The sequence below is a fragment of the Dreissena polymorpha genome, chromosome 2 (assembly GCF_020536995.1).
Source record: "Dreissena polymorpha isolate Duluth1 chromosome 2, UMN_Dpol_1.0, whole genome shotgun sequence".
Classification (NCBI taxonomy): domain Eukaryota; kingdom Metazoa; phylum Mollusca; class Bivalvia; order Myida; family Dreissenidae; genus Dreissena; species Dreissena polymorpha.
The window spans coordinates 85,800,848-85,825,481 of NC_068356.1; the positions used below are offsets into that span (position 1 = coordinate 85,800,848).

Sequence of the window (24,634 nt, forward strand, 5' to 3'; positions counted from 1 at the left end):
CTATCACATTTTTCGTTTTGTATAATACTATATTTCTTTACATTGATTATAATGTTTTGGTAAATGGCATTTATGTACAAGCAATATAATTTACATTGAAGAATGAATCCAGTTTTTCCTTGCCATAGTCTTAACATCGCTTGAAATGCATGTTAAGCATACATGTAACCTGAATAAATCGTATTAAAATACAACAAAGTTTTTTTAAATTGCACAGATGTGACAATCATATTTGCGAAAGTTTCCAAATATGTTTCACACCAATACGGTATTATTGACACCTATCTGGCTATATATTACTGCTGGGTCGAAACGCTACCCCTTTTCATCACAAATATCAATTGCACGTACTGGAAGTGGCACGTGGCGTCCATGAACCGTCCCTTTTAGTTCAATAATAAATTGCGCAAATTATGGTTGCTTATAACCTGCCATGCAACCTTTCATTAAAGTTACTGCCCTTTGAAGCGAAATTTCCAAAAATTTTCGAGATTTGGTTTCGTTTTGAAATTAATATATATTTTTAATAAACACTTCTACAGCCATCGTTTAATGGTCGTAAAGTAAACTATTTAGCTGCGATAAGGGTAATGCATTTGTCTGAACGATTTTTGTTTTTTTAAAACCTAACTGATCAAGTGAAACGCCGGTTACCTTAAAAGTTCACGTGTCTAAGCGTTAGATAAATTTAAAAGATAAAGATAAAAAATCTTAACACAATAATTAGTTTTCTTTTTCATTGCAGCTTTGTCTTGTTAATTCCACGAATATTTAAACAGAACACCACAACTCAAACCTTTATTATACCCGCACAAACAAAGTTTAGGGGGGGGGGTATATCATATAACTTATAAGGAGTGAACTTGTCAGTCAGTCCGTGTCCGCTCTCTAATTCATGTAGTTTTCATCCGATCTTCACCAAACTTGGTCAGAAGTTGTATCTAGATGATGTCTAGGCCAAGTTCGAGCATGGGCCTTGCTGAGCAAAAAACTAGGTCACAGGGTCACTTATCCTCGAGTGCCCAATTTCGACACATACAAGCAGTTTGTTGAAGTTTATGTAACGGTGGCCATATTTGTTGAGAGTGCCCTAAAACAACACATCTGATTGGTTACCTGATTTCAATGTAAATAACACTCCTGTGGAGACTGAATGCATAAAATTCTGTAGAGACTGAATGCATAAAATATTAGCTCTTGATTGTTGTACTTTAATTTGTATCACTGTAAAAGCAATATGGAACTGAAATTAATTAAACCAATGAAGGTTTTTAAGATGGGATTCCATACTTTCTGGCAGTGGTTTTAATAGGGGCCCCTGTCAGCAACCCTTTGTGATAAGCTGTGTTTATGGAAGTAGGTGAAGTAGGTGAATATAACCTGTACTTCTTTTGTGGAACCTACAATCATAATTAAGTAAATGAAAATAAGTAATAAACATTATATGCAATTACCAACATAAACACTTGCTACATGTAGTTAAATTGTATTACAGCATAACCAAAAAACATATCCGGACTTCAAATCAAAGTTTACGCGTACACCTTTTTCTTAGTGAACATTAATCTATTTATACAATGTTTTGTCAAATGGCATTCACGTGACTTATGAATGAAATAGTGAACTTTTGCAGACAAAACCGATGCATTATCCCACGGTCTAATTTACAAAGACAATTGGGTGTAAAGTGTTCAAAATTTTGCATTAAGTAAAATACATAAAAATCCATCAATTGCAAACCAATCAACAATATCTTACATTTTAACCCGCTATTTTCCACATAACAAACAACAACTATAGTAAATTGTGCGTACCGGTAGTGTAATGTGTGCTATTGTATGACGTCAACAGATGTCGCTTATGTATCAAACAGAGGCAAAACAAAAATAGCGTAGAATTAGAGCAGTGTCGATTTGGGTCACTCAAGGATAGTGCGTTTTAAACATTCAGCATGTTGTCTGCTTTCTAATTCAAGTAGTTTTCATCCAATCTTCACCAAACTTGGTCAGAAGTTTTATCCAGATGATCTCTATGCCAAGTTTGAACATGGGCCGTGCCGGGCCAAAAACTAGGTCACGTGGTCACTTAGTGCGTTTCTTAACATTTAGCATGGTGTCCGCTCTCTAATTCAAGTAGTTTTTTCACCAAGCTTGGTAGAAGTTTTATCTAGATGATCTTAAGGCCAAATTCGAACATAGTCAAAAACTAGATCACAGGGTCACTTAGTGCGTTTTAAACATTGAGCATGGTGTGTGACTGTCCACTGTTTTTTGTGAAGACAACATGCTAAATATTCTGTGTCAATTCTGCATGTGGGGGTATTCGTCACGTCTGTGACAAAGCTCAAGTTATGTATTAAACTACCAGTTGTTTGAAATTATGTCCTGCATAAACAAGTCCCTGAATTTAACTTAACATTAAATTCATGACCAAGAGTCAAGACAATTGAAAATATGTTTGAAAATTCTATACATTTTGTAATGAAAATTATCTTATATAAACTAAATGATCTTTTATAACCTATTAAAATAGAAAATGAATGAAGTCTCGTTTGTTATTTAATCAATATTTAATTAAAGACAATAAAAATGATGCAAATGAGTCCCCTGCCCTGTGCAGGCCTGCAGCAAACCTACTAGTTTTAGACTAGTGCAAAACATTTATTGTAAACACTTCTACTAATTCTGTACACTGATATTAATGTTTGTGTATATACTTTATCTGCTTTCTTTATCAAACAAAATATGGTAAAATTGTATTTTTAGCTCGACTATTATATATGAAATATATATAGTAGAGCTATCCTACTCACCCCGGCGTCTGCGTCAGCGTTAGCGTGCAAATGTTAAAGTTTTCGTACTACCCCAAATATTTTCTTTGTCCCTTGACATATTGCTTTCATATTTTGCATACTTGTTTACCAACATGACCTTAACCTATAAACAAGAGCAGACAACTCTATCAAGCATTTTGTCATAATTATGGCCCCTTTTCCACTTAGAATATGCAGCAAATGTTAAAGTTTTCCTACTACCCCATTTATTTTCATTGTCCCTTGACATATTGCTTTCATATTTTGCATACTTGTTTACCAACATCACCCCAACCTATAAACAAGAGCAGACAACTCTATCTATACTTAGAATATGCATATTATTGATAAATCTATGTTAAAGTTTGCGTACTACCCCAAATATTTCCTATATCCTTTGACATATTGCTTTTACATGTTGCATACTTGTTTACCAACATGACCCCAACCTATAAACAAGAGCAGACCACTGTATCAAGCATTTTCACATAATTATGGCCCCTTTTACACTTAGATAATTGAACATTTTGCTTAAATTGCCATAACTTCTTTATTTATGATCACATTTTATAATCACTTTGACAAAACAACACTTACCTGAATACCACAATGGATTCCACCTAAACAATACCCCACGCCCCTACCCAGAATCCCTTTCCCCCCCCCAACTCCCCCCCCCCATACATCATCTAATAAAGTACCCCACCCCACATTATACCCCCCTCTCACCCCCCTCCCTACCCCCCCCCCAATTTTTTTTAAACATCATCTAATGAATTACCACACCCCACATCATACCCCCCTCTCACCCCCCCCCCCCCAAAAAAAAATTTAATTTTTTTTCCTTTTTTTATTTTTGATTGATTGTCTAATAAATTATTGAATATGAACAATTTCCCCATGATGGCTTACGTTATAATGTCAAGCACTCGAATAGTCGAGCGCGCTGTCCTCTGACAGCTCTTGTTTGCATGTGTTGTAGTCTGTTTTTGTGATAACAATAGCACTTAAAAATCTGAAATTAATTTGTGTTTTCTTGTAAGTTTTGAGGATTCGGCATATGATTTCCATTCATAAATACATGTAAAAGGCAAAAAATAATGACATAAAAAACACACTTAATATAGTATTTTTTGGTGTCAAATATTTCTTCTAGGCCCAATATTTTGGAATTGAAGCACCTTTTCACAGATTTTGGCTTGTATTGGAGTGTGTCATAAAATACTTGAAATTGATTAATATAAACATCAAGTTTAAAACAATTAAAGAAAGAAAAACAAGTAATTCTCATATGGGCTCAAACCACTGAGCCACTTTTGGAGTAAAAGTATAACACTTACACCAATCAGCCAACCGTGCTCACAATCGTTAGTAGTGTATTTTATACTTTATATACTTTATATAAGCAATCTTCGATATGTCAGAAAATATAACTATAACAACAGAACTCTCCAAATTATTCAATTGTTTTGCGTTTTTGATGCTTAATTAGCTCGACTATTATATATAAAATATATATAGTGGAGCTATCCTACTCACCCCGGCGTTGCCTTTCCCGTGTCCGTTTGCGTGCAAATGTTAAAGTTTGCGTACTACCCCAAATATTTTCAATGTCCCTTGACATATTGCTTTCATATTTTGCATACTTGTTTACCATCATGACACCAACCTATAAACAAGAGCAGACAACTGTATCAAGCATTTTGACAGAATTATGGCCCCTTTTATACTTATAATATGCATATTATTGATAAATCTATGTTTAAGTTTGCGTACTACCCCAAATATTTCCTGTGTCTCTTGACATATTGCTTTCATATCTTGCATACTTGTTAACCATAATGACCTCAACCTACAAACAAGAGCAGACAACTGTATCAAGCATTTTGACAGAATTATTGCCCCTTTTATACTTAGAATATGCATATTATTGATAAATCTAAGTTAAAGTTTGCGTACTACCCCAAATAATTCCTGTGTCCCTTGACATATTGCTTTCATATTTTGCATACTTGTTTACCAACATGACCCCAACCTATAAACAAGAGCAGACTACTGTATCAAGCATTTTGACAGAATTATAGTCCCTTTTATACTTAGACAATTGAACATTTTGCTTAAATTGCCATAACTTCTTTATTTATGATCAGATTTTATAAATACTTTGACAAAACAACACTCGTATGAATGGATTCCACCCAAACAAAACTCTTAGCCCCAACCCAGAATCCCTGCCCCCCCCCCCCCCGCCTCCCCCCCCCCCCAAAAAAAAAAAAAAATCCTTTTTTTTATTTTTTGAAAGATTATCTTATAAATGACCCCACCCCACATTATACACCCTTCTCACCCCCCTACCCCCCCACCAAAAAAATAAAAAATAAAATCCTTTTTTTTTTTAAGATCGTCTAATAAATGACCACACCCCACATTAAACCCCCCCTCTCAAACCCCCCCCCCCCCCCAAAAAAAAAATGTTTTTTTTTTTTTCCTTTTTTTATTTTTGAAAGATCGTCTAATAAATGATTAAATATGAACAATTTCCCCATGATGGCTTACATTATACTGTCAAGCACTCGAATAGTCGAGCGCGCTGTCCTCTGACAGCTCTTGTATTTTTTAGGTTTTTAACCTGGTTTTCTAAAGGAAAAAACTGGTTATTAGATTGGCGAATGTCGGCGGGCGGCAGGAACAAGCTTGTCCGGGCCATAACTTCGTCGTTCATTGTGAGATTTTAAAATCATTTGGCACATTTGTTCACCATCTTTGGACGGTGTGTTGCCCGAATAAAAATTACGTCGATATCTCCAAGGTCAAGGTCACACTTTGAGTTCAAAGGTCAAAAATTGTCATAAATGAGCTCGTCCGGGCAATAACTATGTTGTTCATTGTGAGATTATAAAATCATTTGGCACATTTTGTTCACCATCATTGGACGGTGTGTCGCACGAAAGAATTACGTCTATATTTGCAAGGTTAAGGTCGCCATGACTAAAAATAGATTGATTTTAAAACAAGGGGGGTAACTATAAACATTATCAGTAACAATGCACATTTTGAGTTTGAGTTGTCTCCTTTTATCAAACTTTTTTTTCTAGTTGAAATCAAGGATGCCACGAGTAAAAATAGATTAAAATTTGAAACAAGGGGGTAACAATGCACATTTTGAATTGTCTCTCTTTATCAGACTTTTTTTAAAATTGAAAACCTAGTTTTGTGACAATTTTGTCCCTTGTTAAATTGTCAAAAGATGAATATTGTGGATATTTTATAGCATGATAAATGTTCAGTATTACTGTTTCCTCGCAAATACCTTAAATAGAACAAAAATTTGCAAATTAATCTGAAACAACTGTTTTTTAAGTTTTTGTCAATTTACCAAAATGATACAATTTCTTACAGACTTAATAAATGTTATCATTGAACAAATAAATTTAATTTCATTAACATGTATGACTGAATTTGAATTTAAGTGTATGCAATAACATAAGCATGTGTAAGCAAACTTTTACACACAGCCGAAGAATGTGCGGAGAAAAATGTGCACATTATGACATCAAAACAAAAGAGGCATGTTCAAAAGACAGACAGAAATTGTGGCCCTCTTATTATATTTCTTTTTTTTTAAATCTAAAAGTTTAATAGTACATATTTTTGGTAAACTCTTACTTATCTCGTACATATCAAAGTCAACTCGTATCCGAAAAAGAAATATACATTAATAGGTTTAAGATATGATATGATTATCAGTTTACAAGTATAAATCATGGAGATAATGTTTTCTTTTCTCTTGTAAGTCATTGATTGTAGATTATGATAGTACTTTAAAAAAATTAACTGTTCAGGTGTATTAACTTATACAAATTGTGGTTAAACCAGTAATGTTCAGTATCTTTTTACTTGCTTGTAAATTTCAAGCAATTCATATTACAAGTATTTGTTTTTCTTTAAAAAAGAACATCTTTTAAAATCTTGTTTAACAGCAGAGATTCCAAATCTGACCTGTAAATCAGACTGCACAGGCTAATTTGGGACAACACTTAATGCACATGCATTAAACCTCCTTTTTACAAAGCACAGCCCATTTAGTTTACCCAATGATTTTCAGCGAGGTTGAGACGCAGTCACCATGGAGGTGAGTGAGAGCAAAGCTGAAGTGTGTTACAAGTGTCACAAGCAGGGCCACTATGCGAGAGAGTGCCGGTCATTTGGAGGGGGAAGGTCATCTGGTGCATCTAATGGTAGTATATTAGTAGTTGTGTTCTTGTGTACCAAGGAGCCTCGCTCTGAGGAAAACGGGTTAAACGCATGTCCGCACATTCTAATCAGGGATGACACTCTCTACTTTCATGTTTTTTTTTGTTAAAACAAAGTATCTTAATAGCAAAAACCAATTGGCGGAAAGTTTCATCTCTGATTAGCCTGACAAATGTACATTAAGCACGGTTTACTGAGAGAGAGTCTCAAATATATTCTGTGGTATATTATTTACAGGGGTTTTGTTTTCAAGGATAACATTGGTCCTCCCTCCTCTTTTAAATCTCAGGGCTCATACTGGCCTTTATTTTCTAAAGCAAATTTTGTATTGCCTCATGTTGCCTTTGGGTGTTATGACTATTATTGATAACATAGAACCTCGTATTATAAACATGAGTAAAATTGATATTTCAACTTCAAAAGGCTTTATCTCTACATTTAACAGCTCTAATTCTAAATATCTGAAAGTGAAACCATCAATTGGACATTGTGGGACTGGATTAGGACTTGTTTCCATTGAGACTATGCCAGAATGAAGGCTAAAAAGTCAGCCCCCAAAAAGCTCTGCAGTGTCAAAAGTCAAAACTGAAGCCAACTATTGGCTGTACCCAAAATGGAAATGAGATAATATCTATAGAATAGTCCTTACACTTTCAATTAAGCATAACAATTAAATTAAGAAAGTTTAAATGGGTGGTAACTAAAACAGCAATATCAATGTCCAAACTAATAAATAGTGACCAATAAGAAGGTATTGGGGTTTTGAAACTTCTCTGTAACTGGTATTATGTCTACAACCATTTAAGCTTTAGTCAAAATATTTTGCTAGATGAAATAGGCAAAATATAAGTTTTTCTACGCATGTGCATTAAAATGTTTTCATAGAAAACAATTTACTGTGGGTTAGTTTATACGCTGAGTGCATTATTAAAGCAGGTTAACATACAAATAGTTGAAAGACAAAGCTGAACTTGGGCTTATCGTCAAAAAAATGGTGCAATTGCATGACAGTGCTATAAGTTTCAGTATTGCATGCCATAACTTTGAGTTTCAGTCTGGGAAAATGTGGCTTAATGCATTTGCATAAAGTGTCACTCCAGATTAGACTTTGCAGTCGGCACAAGCTAATCAGCGACAACACTTTCCTCTTGTATGGTGTTTTCCTGTAAAATAAATCTCTTCTTAGTTTCAAATCTAGTTAGCATGTAAAGTTTTGTCCCTGATTGGCCTGTGCCAACTGCATTAGACTCCATTTTCCTAGACTGATGCTCATTTTATTATGCCCCCCTTCAAAGAAGAGGGGGTATATTGCTTTGCTCATGTCGGTCTGTCTGTCGGTCTGTCGGTCGGTCTGTCCGTCCACCAGGTGGTTGTCAGACGATAACTCGAGAACCCTTGGGCCTAGGATCATGAAACTTGATCATGACTCGCAGATGACCCCTATTGATTTTGAGGTCACTAGGTCAAAGGTCAAGGTCACGGTGACCAGAAATAGTAAAATGGTTTTTGAATGATAACTCAAGAACGCATACGCCTAGGATCATGAAACTTCATGGGTAGATTGATCATGACTTGCAGATGACCCCTATTGATTTTGAGGTCACAAGGTCAAAGGTCAAGGTCACGGTGACCCGAAATAGTAAAATGGTTTCCGGATGATAACTCAAGAACACATACGCCTAGGATCATGAAACTTCATGGGTAGATTGATCATGACTCGCAGATGACCCGTATTGATTTTGAGGTCACTAGGTCAAAGGTCAAGGTCACGGTGACCCGAAATAGTAAAATGGTTTTCGGATGATAACTCAAGAACGTTTACGCCTAGGATCATGAAACTTCATAGGTAGATTGATCATGACTTGCAGATGACCCCTATTGATTTTGAGGTAACAAGGTCAAAGGTCAAGGTCACAGTCACCCGAAATAGTAAAATGATTTTCGGATGATAACTCAAGAACGCTTTTGCCTAGGATCATGACACTTCATAGGTACATTAATCGTGACCCGCAGATGACCCCTATTGATTTTCAGGTCACTAGGTCAAAGGTCAAGGTCACAGTGACAAAAATCGTATTCACACAATGGCTGCCACTACAACGGAAAGCCCGTATGGGGGGCATGCATGTTTCACAAACAGCCCTTGTTGACATTGTGACTTTCAATCTGTTCCACAGTACGATGCTACAAGTGCAACAAGGCTGGTCACTTTGCCAGGGACTGTAAGATGGAGGGGGAGAGATGTTACAACTGTAACAAGATAGGACACATTGCCAAGGACTGTGATAGGGAGATAGATGAAGGTAAGGACACATGGCCAGTACTTAGAGTAACAATCAGGTGTTTAGGCATTTAACAAATCTCATTTGTCGAAACAAGACTCTAATTGTTTAAGGTGTGTTAAGTCAGAACTGGCTTGCCCATTATCAGCACAGTTGAGTTTGTAATCAACAAAATCTTTACTTTTATACATTGCCCATTAGACAAGGTTGGTTTTAGGATTCATAACCGTAATTTAAATCATGTCCTGGTTCCCACCAGCTGCTGTACAATAAAATGTTGGTCCCCTGTACATTCAATAATTGGTTTTGAATTTTTTATCCTCGCCAAAGGTGGAGGGATATAGAATTGGCGTTGTCAGTCCGTATGTCATTTGTCCGTCCATCTGTCTGTCACAAAATTGTGCGGGGTATGTTAATTCAACGAATTTGATTTTTTTTTTTACAATTCCGGTTCCAGTGTGTATGTATGATAATCCATATATCTGGTTTCCAGCTTCTGTTATTTACAATTCTGGTTCCCTCGTACAGGTATTTAAATACCTATATCTGCTGCCCAGATTGCGTTATTTACAATTAAGGTTACCTTGTACATGTATAATATTGTCTTTATCTAATTCCAGCTTCTGTTATTTACAAAAATGTACACATGGTTCCCTTGAACATGTATGATACTGTAGTTGCTATAACTGGGGCCCAGATTATGTTATGTCCAATGCTGGTTCCTGTGACATGTTTCATAATGTGTAAATCTGGTTCCCAGCTTTCATTATTGACATTGCCGAATCTCTAGTAAATGTATAATAATTCTTATATCTGGTTCCCAGCACTAATTTTAATTCGAGTTAAGTAGTACCTCTTTGATAATTCCTATATTTGAATCTCTGCTTTGATGTTTTACAATTTTGGTTACGTGGTATGTGTATTATATAGGGATGGCATCGAATACCAATATCGGTATTCGAATGTTCGCAAATTCATTCAATCGAATATTCGAATGTTCGCATAAAAGGGCTGGATTGATTTTACCTTGTTATGTATTAATTCCCATTGGTTTGTAAGTTATATCCGTTTGCTAAATACGAGGCTGTTTATTAATGTTGCTATCGAAAAATTGTATCGCTGTTGACTAATACTATGACCGATACTGTGATCGGGCACAAATAGAATGAAAAACATCGTGTCATAGAATTTTATTTTTTAATGATTCCACAGATTTGTAGCAGACCGCGCATATGTAAAACTAAGTTTACACACATTACACGTTGCGGTCTTCTTATCCACAGACCGTGTAAAGTATTCCATACTGCAAAAGGGGCTGGTGACATTTTCAGATTTGAATTATGATTCCTTGATGATTGTTTAGTTTATATCATCTGTTACTTTTGAGTAATTCACATATTTAAATGTCTGTTCAAACTGTGATCACAAAAACTAAATTATTATTCGCAAATAATTTGAAGCCCTTAATTGGTACCTAATTGACAAACAACAGTTCGGGCCCTTTCTTATAGTAAGTATATTGCATTGCGCGATTTGTGTAATTCACACATTTTAATAGCTGTACATACTGTGATCACAAAACTTAATTAATATTCGCCAGTCAATTGAAACCGTTTATTGGCACCCTATTGACAAACAACAGTCGGGGCCTTTCTTAGAGCATGTATATTGCATTGCGCAATCAGCACTGATACGGGCCGCGTTATCAGTTTGACACGAAGAACGTCACGTCAAGCATGTTAATCCCAGGTGATTTCGGTTGCTTTTTAGTAAGTGGTTCGCAGGTCATTAAATATTGGTGAAATTACTTGTGGATAAAAATGAGTATATGTGAATATCATTTTTATTATTCGAATGCTGACCATTCAATTGAATATTCAAATAATTTTGCCATCCCTAGTATTATAACTCCTCTGTCTGGTTCCAAGCTGGCATATGCTACATTTGTGAGAAGCCAGGCCACATTCAGAAGAACTGTCCTGATGGTGACCAAGACTCCAAGACTTGCTACAGGTAACACAAACTTATAATTGACCCTAACTCTGGGAAAATGGGGCTTAATGCATGTGCATAAAGTGTCGTCCCTGATTTGCCTCTACAGTCCAAAAAGGCTTATCAGGGACGACACTTTCAGCTTTTTGGGTATTTTTTGTTTTAAGGAAGCCTCTTCTTTGGGAGAATCCATTTAAGGTGTAAAGTGTTGTTCCTGATTAGCCTGAATGGACTGCAGTGGAAAAACTGGGAAGGCACTTCATGCACATGCTTTAAGCCCCATTTTGTCAGAGCGAGGCTCTATTATAATACCATTCACAGGGCTGTCAATCTGTCTTTTATGTCCTCTTTGATTGTTTTTGCACACATAAACACATGGTAAATAATACATTCTATTCACACAAAGAGCTTTGAACACGAACATATTTAAATGTTTTGTTTTCATTACTTAAGGAATAGAGGTCAATGAAATAAACCTCATTTCCATGTTGAAAACAGGAACCATGTCAGCATGAATTTACTCATTTTTGAGGGACTAGGACTTAAAAGCTCACTCATTTAATTCGTACTGGCAAGAACATCAGATGCTTGTTTAGTGGCTGAAAAACAAAGATTGATACCAAATAATGTGCTGTATTTATTTCCTCCTGTAGGTGTAATGGGAAGGGCCACTTGGCTCGTGACTGCACCCAGGAAGTGGTAGATGATCGTGAATGCTACAAGTGCGGAAAGGTCGGCCACCTATCTCGGGAATGCAGCGATAACCGGTCTTCTGAGTGCTATAAGTATGGACCGTGAGTTTTTCATTAATGTATTAACGCTGTCAGCTTTGGATTTATCCATTAATACTATCAATAGATTTCTGATGTTATCAATATTGAAACTGAAAGAGGGGTAGAACAAAGCTATGAACTAACAACTAACGTTTTATTTTAGTTTTAACCTACAGTCGAAACCCGATGGCTCGAACTCGTTGGGACCGGCAACAAAAGTTTGAGCCATCCAGAATTCGAGCCATCTGATTTCTAATAAACTTTTGTTCACGAACAAGTCTGCATTACATTTTCACCATCAGTTGAACAGTACACATATTTCTTAAACTCCGTACTACTTTGCTTATCTTTCTGATTTCAAATTAATAAGAACAAAATATAGACTTAATACTTTATTTACCAATACAGTAAAAGATACAATCAAACACATATCATATAGTAACTTTCATCAGCACGTTTTAACGTAGCACATATTCTGGTAACACAGAGCACTTAGGAACAAAACATGCATCAGAACTATATACACATAACTTACATATGAAACAGTACTACATTTATTGATTTATTTATATTTTTTGAAGAATAACATTATATCCGTCTGTGTTGCGTTCCTTAGCTGTCGTGGAGAAACAAAGCTTTCTATAACATCCAGTTGAGACTGAACATGCTGTGAGTTTTCGCACTCCGCGAGATAATTTCTGATTACATTGATACAAAATGTCATCTTTTACTCAAATCCATGAACGAATAAATGTCATGTTAGCAACTGGTGTTCAATCAATTATTGAGTGCCTTTAATCAAGCGGTCCTAATCGATTAACAATTTATGCGACCCGAAGCGAGTTCGAGCCATCCAAACAAAAAAATGTGTGAAAATTGTCACTGGGACTATAAAAACAGTTCGAAATATCCGATAATTCGAGCCTCCCGAATATGAGCCACCCGACAAACTTTTATATGAATATATAACAATAACATATCGGTGCTTTAATGATAGTTTGAGCCAACTGGAAATTCGAGCCAAACGAGTTCGAGCCATCAGGTTTTGACTGTATTTATTTTAGTTCAATTACATTGAAAGTCTTTTAAGCTAATGGACATACTATATGGTTCATTTCTTGGATAGAACTAGTACTTGGTATCTAATGAGAATATCTAGATATACAATGTAGCTGCCAGACAGCAGATGTGCACACAACTTCCTGATCACTGGGTGGACTCCACCACCTTGAGGCTGCTTCAACTTTCTTAATATTTTGTCCATAGTTGTCCATCCTTGTTCTTTCAATGCAGGGCTTTTTTACTTCTTTAGCAAGGGCCTTAGAAAGGCCCCTTCCTGTAATAGAAAGGCCTGTTTCCAAAGAGAATTTCTTTAAAATGATGCAATTTTTTATCAAATTTCAAGCTTAATTTGGTGTTTTTTCTCCTTTCTCTGTTTTTATACCCCCGGATCGAATGATCGGGGGTTTATTGTTTTTGGCCTGTCTGTCTTTCTTTCTGTCTGTCCGTCCGTCATTCTGTCCCAAAACTTTAACGTTGCAGTAAACTTTTGAAATATTGAACATAGCAACTTGATATTTGGCATGCATGTGTATCTCATGGAGCTGCATATTTTTATTGGTAAAAGGTCAAGGTCATCCTTCAAGGTCAAAGGTCAACAACAAAAAAAGCGGCGCATTAGGGGGCATTGTGTTTCTGACAAACACATCTCTTGTTTTTTTATATGTTTTTTTTTCCAAAAAATAAAAAGGCGTGCCCTTTCCCAAAATAAAAAAAAAAGCTGTGCAATATGTGTTATAAAGAGGTAATAGAAGATTTCCCAGAAAATTAGAAGGCCCACCACAAATTGCACAGGCCATGGGCTCATTGTCTCTTACTCTGATATAGTAATTTCATGGTCAGTTTGTGTATTCTTGTTACTAGGGCCAAGACAATAGCTTTCCTTAACAGAGCATGACTTCATTAGTATTTCCATAAAACTTCAAAAAGTCATAGAGGGCTGCAATGAGTGGTACAAGAAACATATTCTATTCTGTTAAATCAAAGAAATACATTGTATTATAACAAGTTGTTTTAATTAATCTTCATTATTTTTGTGATGTTTAATTTGATGTCAAGTGTAATGTGTTTGACAAAGAAATACTCTATTGTTTTGACAGGGAAACCAACATTACTTTTTGCATTTTGACATGTTCTAATGATGTTTACATAATTTAAGACGACCCAATACCCAAATAGAACTCATCTATATAATTACTATGAAAACTCGCCAAATAAGCTTACTACTACAAGTTAAGCAATTTTGCAGGAGGAAATTCTATTTGGCTACAATGTTTCCTCATATGAAAAGATTTTTGGCATAGAGCGCAAATTTGACTTAAGAAAATTGTAAGCCAGTGGAAGTGGTGAATATTGACCCTGATTATGGACAAGGGCCCAGTGTCAAGGACATGTTCAATTGTTTTACGCAACACAGACCACCATGTAAGACTTCACTTTCAAGCAGTTTTTACATTTTACCTTTTTAAGAATATCCCTTATTTTTAGTCTTAAGTCTAAAAATTGTGTGATGAATTCGGGTCATGTCCTTTCTCAGGTGTGGTGGATCGGGCCACCTTGCGCGGGACTGCACGGAACAGGAGGACATGCGGGACACCCGTAGCTGCTACAACTGTGGGGAGGAAGGTCACATCTCCCGAGACTGTCCCAACAAGCGCAGGGCCACCAACCGCAGTGAGCGCAACCAGGACTGCTACAAGTATGGTCACTTTATATAGGTCTTAACCCTTACCTGCTCAGAATGAAAGTGAAAATGGCTATTCGCAAACAGTGTAAAACCAGAACAGCCAACAAGTAACTTGCAGTCTGTTCAGGTTAAATGCTGTTTGCTGCTCATCTGCATCTTATTGTTGGAAATAAAACCTTTGAAACTTGAATCTTTATAGTAAGAAAGGTCTTTTATTGTCTAAAAACATACAAACTCTTCAAAATGCAGATCTGAGAGGTAACATACTTATGACGATCTTTTGTGATCATCTTTTGTTCTTCAACCATCGTTACTAATTGCCTTCTGAACAATTAAAGACTATCCCAACCAGGATATGTCCAACACCGGCATTGATCTCAGCCTGGACTGTTATAAGTTTGATGTTAATAATTAAACGTAAACAATATTTTATTGATGTAGAAGACAGCCAATACATGCCTGGTTTTTAAGTCAATAAGTTTTTAAGAAAAATAGAGAATACTAGGTTAGCTTTGAATACAGAGAAGTTTATGTTGCGAGGCTTAGAACACCGGAACACTTGCCTTTGTGAGCGCTTTGGGTGTTTGAGCTGAGCATCATAAACTTCTCTCTATTCAACGCTAATCCTAGTATTCTATTCATCCAATTGATTTTTTTCAACATGACATTTAACATAAATAGATCTAATAACCTTAACAATAATTTTTATTCATTCTTAAAGGCACCTTAAATCTAACGAATGTAACCATGCGTAGTGATATAGAATGTATTTGTTCTGGTACGCAAAATAGTCTTTAAAAATTTCACACACAAACTGTTAAACGAGAAAAAATATCACCATATGCCTCGATTCAATTTTACGCAGCATGCAAATTGTAACACATTACGACCGCAAAAAGAAGATTTTACTTAAATATAATTCATTTTATTTTCAAAAGAAAATAATCAAAATCCAATATGGCAGCGATTGCTCCTGACAAAATGATGTCGATGTCAACATATTTGTACATGTAGATTTACACACAGAGTCGTATTAAAAACATAAATTATCAACAAGAGATGTGTTTGTCAGAAACACAATGCCCCCTATTGTGCCGCTTTGAAGCCATATATTTGACCTTTGAAGGATGACCTTGACCTCGACCTTTCACCACTCAAAATGTGCAGCTCCATGAGATACACATGCATGCCAAATATCAAGTTGCTATCCTCAATAATGCAAAACTTATTGCACAAATATAATTAAGGTTAAAGTTATGGGACACACACAATGAATGACAGACAGAAAGACAGGCCAAAAACAATATACCCCCGATCTTTCGATCCGGGGGCATAAAAAAACTATACTGGCCTTATTTTTTCATGGACGCTGCATCTTTTGATGTGGTCTAGATCTAGCCTTCACATCCTCTAGTTTTTGACCCAAACACAAGATAATCCGTAATAATAATATTAAGCTTTGAAACACTTGTTGCAAACGGGTTATTCTTACTGAATATATTTTCTTTGATAAAATAACAAAGACGAAGTTTATTCATCAAAGAAAATACCCTTACATTTACTTACATCCAAAAGCAAAACAATTCGAACAAACTATTGAACCAAAATACACACCTATCAGTATGTTCTACGCAAACAATTTCACATCCAAATAGGCATGCACGTTCTGAAAATCAATAACACGAATAATTAAGCTAGATCTACATGTAGATCTAAATCCTTTGTCTCACCGGTTCCATCCGAGGTAAGTAGTCCATAGAATATGCACTTTTTAACCAGGTTTTCCGAAGGAAAAAACTTGTTATTAGATTGGCGAATGCGGGCGGGCTGGCTGGCTGGCGGGCTGGTGGGCGGAACAAGCTTGTCCGGGCCATAACTATGTCGTTCATTGTCAGATTTTAAAATCATTTGGCACATTTGTTCACCATCATTGGACGGTGTGTAGCGCGAAATAATTACGTCAATATCTCCAAGGTCAAGGTCACACTTTGAGTTCAAAGGTCAAAAATGGCCATAAATGAGCTTGTCCTGGCCATAACTATGTCATTCATTGTGAGATTTTAATATCATTTGGCACATTTGTTCACCATCATGGGACGGTGTGTCGCACGAAAGAATCACGTCAATATCTCCAATGTCAACGTCACCACGACTAAAAATAGATTTTTTTAAAAAACAAACTTACAAAGGGGGTTAATTTTGTTTGTTCATTTCAAAATTTCAGTTTGTGTTTTCTCCCTTTATCAGATTTTATTTTCACAATGAAAACCTGGTTTTGTGACAATTTTGTCCCTTGTTCATAACTACATCCAGGATACATTAAAACAAAAAAATGCGCATCTTCAATGTTTTATTCCCAGACATTGCATACTAGTTTAGTGTACACCAAAAAATGACATCACATATTTTTGGAAAATGATGCAATAAGTATGTCATTTTATGACGCCATCAATTCATTATACAGATGTCAAAAATTATGTCCCTTGACTAGATCTAAAGGTCGAAGGTCATATAATTTTAAAGCTAAAGTTTTCTCGACTCTAGAGATTTCTTATGAAAAATCAATCAGCGGTAGAATAAAAAGTGGTCTGCATGCGACAGGTATATTCAACAAGGTGGGATACAGGTTAGTTTATTCCATGAGGTGTTATACCGTTAATGTTGGTATAAAAATGGAATAAAAAAACACTTACATGTACATGTACGTATTATATTATTATTATTATAAACAATTTATATGTTTTATTACCTGCCAGTAATACCCGCGAGGGGAGTCCGGCAGTATTGAAAGATAGATATATATTAAATTATCTCTTATATGTGTATTTCAAGGGGTTGTACTTAAAACTATTGTCATTTGTATGTGAATGTACAGCAGATATGAAATGCTCATCCCAACCTTTTGTGTACTCCTGCAGTGAAAGTTTATTATGGAAGCTCTGAATGGTCTATCCGTATCGAATGCTAGATTATGTTTGTGGAGTTTACTACCGGTACCTCCACATTTCTCTAGTGATTAACACTTTTTCACTAAGAAGCAAAGTGAAAATGGCGATGTTCAAACAGCATAAAACCAGAACAGCCTGCGAATAACTCGCAGTCTGTTTAGGTTGTATGCTGTTTGCTGCTCATCAGTATCTAAGATTTGGAGATCAAGCCTTAAAAACTTGAATCTAGGAAGACAGGTCTTAAATTGAATATAACTTTCTAAGGGACTACAAATACGTGAAAAAACATATGTAAGTGGTAAAAGGATTAAATTAAAACTTGTCAGGCGAGCACCATAGGTGTGGATGTAATGGACACTTTCTTCATCACCAGTGATCCACCCATTCTGAGTTGTTATTTCCCACCGTCCAACAAAGTAAAAGGGCATACTTGAATCACAATCGATGGCTGTCTGTCAGTCCATAGAACCAAAGTCGTTTAAAGGCATTCTCCTTCACTTTTAAATGTAAAACATTCAAACTTGCAGGCATAACTCCAGGTAATATAAAGTCGTGCAATTTTTATCATTGTCTTTTGCAACTTCTAAAGACATTCTATTACATCCTACTGCATATTTAATCACCCTGCATTGTTGGATATTTTTCTGCACTATTGTGACAAATTATAGTTTGCTTTTGTAGATGACCCACAAAGCAATGTGTATGCTACTGTTAAATCATTATTACTGGTATTTGCGTGAAATTATTTTTTGTTGATTTTGAGCCTTGACTGATTCATAATTTAACACAAACTCGGCAAATGACGAATGCAAATTTCTGTTCCTACCTGACCCAAATGTAAATTAATGTGTCAACAAAATAGTCATATTTCAAATGCTTTTACGGTATGAGTCATGTTCTATGTCCTGTCTTTGTCCAGGTGTGGGCAGCCTGACCACCTTGAACATGACTGGAAAACAGGGTCTCATACATGTGGGTAAAGTGTCATCCCAGATTAGCCTGTGCAGTATGCACTGGCTAATCAGGGACTACACTCCACCTTAACTGATTTTTTTCTAAGAAGACTCTTTTTTTAATGTTAAATACAAATAAAGTGGAAAGTGTTGTCCCTGATTAGCCTGTGCTGACTGCACAGACTTATCTGGGATGACGTTTTATGCACATGCATTTAGCCAAGCTTCCCCAGAGAGCTTCTCCTATCTGTGTCCTGTCATATTCCAGGTGCGGGCAGTCAGACCACCTGGCCCGTGACTGCCCAACAAGTCGACGTGATGTGGAGTGTTACAACTGCGGGAAGACGGGCCACTTTGCCCGCGACTGTCCTGAGAGTCAGAAAGACACGTCAGATGTAAAGTGTTACAACTGTAACAAGCTCGGTCACTTTGCCCGCGACTGCAAGGAGTATGAGGAGGAGGAAGATTAGGGCCTGTGTCCAGAGGCCGTGCTAACTTTAAGAACATTTTTCCTGGAACACAAGACACATTTTTTTTATTTTTTTTGCCAAATATTTGAACTTGTGCCTTTAATTCATCAGTATACTAGTACATTTTTGTGCAGGGGACGTATTCACAAAACAATTGCTTTAATATTGAATCAAATTTGGCATGAAATGCCTCTATCTACAGCATTCTTTATGTAGAACATTTTGTTAAGGACTGGTTTCCATTTTGTGAAAGACTTTTAATGGAAGGAAAAAAACGTTTTAATGCTTGTGTAAGAAGGGTTTAGAATGCAAAATCAAATTTTAGAAAAAGGCTAAATATTTGTATCCAACATTCTAATTCTAATATGCATTTCTTAAAATAAAGTAGCTGATATTCTGAATTAAATCAGAATTTGGTACTATTAACTAAAACAAAAGTTTTGTGCAGACAACTGTGTTGTATAAGTCAATGATTTCATAATTTACTGTATACCACAGTTCAACACTGACTTATCATTTGTATGTAACAGAGAATTTGGTAAAGTGAAAATAGTAAATCTTCATCTTTTGCGCTATGGATATTTAATTGTGTTGTTATGCACTACGCAACTTTTATTCATTAGTTGAGATCATTTAGATTTTTAAGCTACAAAGTATTTACTTGACTTACCTTGCTGTCGCATGTGTTTTAAAATAATTCACATGCTTTTTTGCAGAACAAATGATTTAAACAAAGTACATATGAAGTAACATTCAAAATCAGAACTTACTTTGTTAAATAATACATGTTTATGAATGATAATATAACAAAATGTCCCCCATAAAGGGCAAATGTCAATGTCTGGTTTTGTTTTGAAAAAATTTGGCATATTTGTATCAGTTAGAAACTATGTAAACCAGAAAAAACTATTATTTTAAATATGAGCCTTGTTCTGAGAAAACTGGGCTTAATGCATGTGCGTAAAGTGTTGTCCCAAATTAGCCTGTGCAGTATGCACAGGCTAATTAGGGAAGACACTTTCCGCTTTTATGACATTTTTCGTTTAAATGAAGTCTCTTTTTAGCAAAAATCCAATTTAAGGGGAAAGTGTTGTCCCTGATTAGCCTGTGTGGACTGCAGAGGCTAATCTGGGACGACATGTTGCTCACATGCATTATGCCCAGTTTTCTCAGAACACGACTCATATGCTTAATGGAAATATAATTAGTGTTTTGTAATAATGATCGCTGTATTACTTTTCTTTAAAGATTTATAGGAGATTCTTTCAATATGGATTTTGTGTGGACTATTAAAGAGAATGAATATTTTAATGAGATGTTTACAAGTTTGGATATTTGGATGTAGGGTCTTACAAAATGAATAATCAACTATTATTTCAGAATTTGTTTGCATCTATACGGGAATAAAAACAAGTTGTTTTTCCAACTTAACAAACTTTTTTGCAGGATTATTGGACACATTGTTTAAATATTCATTTTGTCAAATATGTGAATGGATGCCTTTAAGTTATAAGTTTGTAATAACCAAAATAATTTGTTAACAGATTATATAACAATTAAGTTTGATTGAAAAAAGCAGTGATGTAATAAACTTATTTCATCATTCAATCTTAAACATCAGGATACATACATTGACACTTATTGTTTGTGTCTTGTTCTGTGAAAATTTGGCAAAATGCATGTGCGTAAAGTGTTGTCCCATATTAGCCTGTGCAGTCCGCACAGGCTAATCAGGGACAACGCTTTCTGCTTTAATGGTACTTTTTGTTAAAAGGAATTCCCTTTTTACCGAAAATCTCTTTTAAGCTGAAAGTGTTGTCCCTGTTAAGCCTGTGCGGACTGCACAGGCTAGTCTTGGACGACACTTTACGCACAGGCATTATGCCCAGTTTTCTCAGAAAGCCACACATTTGTTTAAAGGAATGAGATCATGTCAAATACTTGCACTGTTTGCAATCTGTGAATGTCCATAAAATGTTCGAATTTATAATGTAGCCCCTGCAATGAGGACTTGTTTCCAGTGAAATATTGTGTTTATACATTATGTGTGTTAGTGAATTTGTATTCTTATCATAGTTTTTGATGGAGATGGGTTTTGATTTTCTGTACTTTTAATCTCTCCTGAGCCCAACAAGCTCATGGATGTGTTTGTGTGTGTGGCTGTTGTCTTTCAAGTTTAACCCATTTATGCCAAGCATCTAGAAAAAAGTCCTTGGCAAACAGCGTAGACCCAGATGAGACGCTGCATGATGCGGCGTCTCACCAGGTTCTGCGCTGTTTGCTTAAAGGAATATCTGTAAGAAATATTCTAAATATAGAAATAAATGTACTAGACATCCCTAATTTTGGAAATAAACTGATCCAATTTAGAAGGATGGGAGAGTCAACTAGGCATAAATGGGTTAAACTGGGTCATGTTGGGAAACGATGAGGTCACCTTGCTACATGTAACAAAAAGTATGTGAACTTTATATGACATAATTCTGAGGCCATATTTCCAGGCCAATCATTGCCAAACATTTTTCTATTGATAACTGGGACAGATACAATATTCAGTCATATGGAATCTAAAATAGATCACCAGAGCTAGTTGAAGAAAAGCAATGTGAATTTTACTGAGATTTTTATTGTTAACTGAATCGTCAAAAATTGTTTTGAACAGTTTGAGTTCCTTTACCCCTCAAGTGTGCGTTGTCTGGTTGTGTAATCATTTTAGACTTAGATGTTTTTGTGAGTGAATAACAAATTAATTTCAATAGTTGAAATGTGAGTGTTTAATATTTTATATAAATTATATTTGAAATAAACAGATGAAATAGTTCTAGAACACGTTTTCACACACTTACACTTGAGTTATTGAAATTTGAATTAATTAATTAGTATACCATTTTTACGTTGAAATGGATGAATTAAGTCTTAACTTATGTTTTACATTAGTGACATTATTGGTTGAGCTGCAATCTTGTAAATATAGCTCATTTAAGGCAGCATAGAAAGACATTTTAAATAGTTTATGACCCTTGTGTGTGGTATTGATCTTCTGCAACAATTACGAGTTGGTGAGTTGTTACATTTTTCGAGTATTACAGTGGTTAAACACTTACGTGTTGTGCATAAACCTGTTGCTGTAAACTGCACACAAATTGTAAGTGGCCATATTTAAACTCTATAATGAAATGGTTGTTATTGATTGGCTTAATATTTTTTTATGATTGTACATAACATGTTTTTGAGTCATTTTGGATTACCAGGTACTGTTTTTCCAACGGCAATGATTTTTCTAGAAGAAGCTTGTACAAATTTGTATTGATATCAAATTTTTGTGGCAATCCATGTTAAATACCTGTATTAAATGTTAAAATTTTGTCACTTTATAAATAAAATGGAAAAACAAAAAATCGGGACAGGTTTTGAAATGCTACAATGAACTTAAATGGTTCAAATTTAATTTGTTAAATTAAAATCTGGTCAAGTTTTAGACTCATCATAGATCATGTCTCTATGTTTGATACGTAAACATTAAACTTTAATGGTAAAGTTTAACTTGTGCCATCTTGCGAGTGCAGTTATGTGTTATGCAACAAAGCCAAGCAATAGCATTGGCATACTTAGCTCATATATAAGACTCTTTCTGGGGATTCTGGGCTAAATGCATACCCTGAACGTGTTATCCCAGATTAGCCTGTGCAGTCTGCGTTGGTCGGTATTTGTTAGCATGTTACATGTAGCTTACACAGATTGATTGGGCTGCGTTCTTGGAAAACTGGGCTTAATTCATTTTCATAAAGTGGCTTCCCAGATTAGAGGACGACACTTCCCTTTTTAATGGAATATTTCGTTAAAAGGAAGTCTCAAGCAAAAATCTTGTCTAGGCAGGAAGTGTCGACTCTGATAAGCCTGTGTGGACTCAACAGGCTACTATACGCACATGCATTTAGCACAGTTTTCCCAAAACGACGTTTATTTTTAACGATATCAATGAGAGGAGTGTGTGTTAATACAAAATAAACAGAAATACTATTAATATGTCTTCATGTTTTTGTCCTATCTATAAACTGCCTCATAATGAGGCAACCCCTACGTTCACCTGGCAGTGCACTCCGGAAGCTAGGGATTTACTGAAACGGTCATAGATGCGTTATTTTAAAACCTCTTACAAATGCTATAACTGATTGAAATTTAAATATTTACACGTCTTGTTTTAGTTTTATCAATACTGCGCAAACCGGAAAGCCGGTTGAATTGCCACGTCTGCTAAATAACAAATAATAAACGAATACGTTTGCACCGAAATCGCCGAAACCGGCTGAAAACGTTTGAAATCATTGAAACTATTTCAGGTATGCCCATGTTAACCATAAAACGCCGCGTCCTTTTGAAAACATTAATATCCGTGTTTTATACTCAAAACGTTGATGGAACAGTAAACAGGATTACACATGTTTTGTAGGCATGGCTATATTAGGGGCGTTAATGACATAACGGCGGAAACAGTTTCAATGTAAATGACAAGTAGATGATATTAAATTATTTTGAATTGAAGATTTATATTCGGATCGTTTAATTATATCATTGCATTCCATAGAACGTGTCTACCGCCCTATCGCGTGGGAATTTAGATAACGCTTTCACGACTTATGAATGAACGTTAGCGAGTACGCAAGGGTTGATAACCGTAATGGGCCGTGCTCCGTGAAAAGGGGGTTAAATGCATTTGCGTAAAGTGTCTTCCCAGATTAACCTGTGCAATCCGCACAGGCTAATCAGGGACGTCACTATCCGCATAAACTACTTTTTTGCTAAGAAGAGACTTTTCTTCCAACGAAAAACATCATATTAAAAGCGGAAAATGTCGTCCCTGATTAGCCTGTGCGGACTGCACAGGTTAATCTGGGACAACACGTGACGCACATGCATTACACCCCCTTTAAACAGAGAACGACCCAAATCAAAACTGAAATGCATTCCGAGCCCAAAAGTTAACTTTATTGAGTCTTTAACGACAATAAAATTCAACAATGGGCGAGTTTATAATGTCATTGAAAATGCGCTAATATATGTGTAAAAGCTTCTTCTTATTTAAACATGCTTATATACCGGTATATGGTGTGTTCGGTCCAATTCGATTTGTAACTAAATCACGCTCTTGATTGTTACGCTTTGCCCATTGCGCCATTGTTATCCAGAAAAATAATGATGCACATGAACGTATTTCACGTGTATTGCGGGTACGTGTTGTAGTATATCTACTCGTACATGAACATTTAACTGTCTTCTTAAAAGGTACTTCATGACGTTGATCTCGATGCCCATATGTCTCTGTGATATAGTAGAAACGGTGTCCGCCTGGAAACCGGGAGGTCACGGGTTCGATCCCAACTTTTGGGCAAAAGACAGTGAGAAC

At 35.8% G+C, this 24,634-nt stretch overlaps 1 protein-coding gene across 1 annotated transcript; it reads left to right on the plus strand.

The window, feature by feature from the left end:
- The first annotated feature begins 447 nt into the window (after positions 1 to 447).
- LOC127867916 (uncharacterized) lies at positions 448 to 23,254 on the plus strand. Its single transcript, XM_052409441.1, has 7 exons — positions 448 to 587; positions 6,918 to 7,050; positions 9,244 to 9,369; positions 11,277 to 11,361; positions 11,994 to 12,125; positions 14,710 to 14,871; positions 19,029 to 23,254. Exons 2-7 carry the CDS (start codon positions 6,939 to 6,941, stop codon positions 19,228 to 19,230), a joined length of 819 nt encoding a protein of 272 aa, XP_052265401.1. The 5' UTR covers positions 448 to 587; positions 6,918 to 6,938; the 3' UTR covers positions 19,231 to 23,254.
- Positions 23,255 to 24,634: the final 1,380 nt, after the last annotated feature.

Bases quoted from the DNA above. Each gene is read 5' to 3' on its own strand.
- LOC127867916 (XM_052409441.1), top strand. From the start codon at position 6,939: ATGGAGGTGAGTGAGAGCAAAGCTGAAGTGTGTTACAAGTGTCACAAG. The intron at 9,370-11,276 runs GTAAGGACACAT...TCTGGTTCCAAG, and splicing joins TGATAGGGAGATAGATGAAG to CTGGCATATGCTACATTTGT. The intron at 12,126-14,709 runs GTATGGACCGTG...GTCCTTTCTCAG, and splicing joins CGGTCTTCTGAGTGCTATAA to GTGTGGTGGATCGGGCCACC.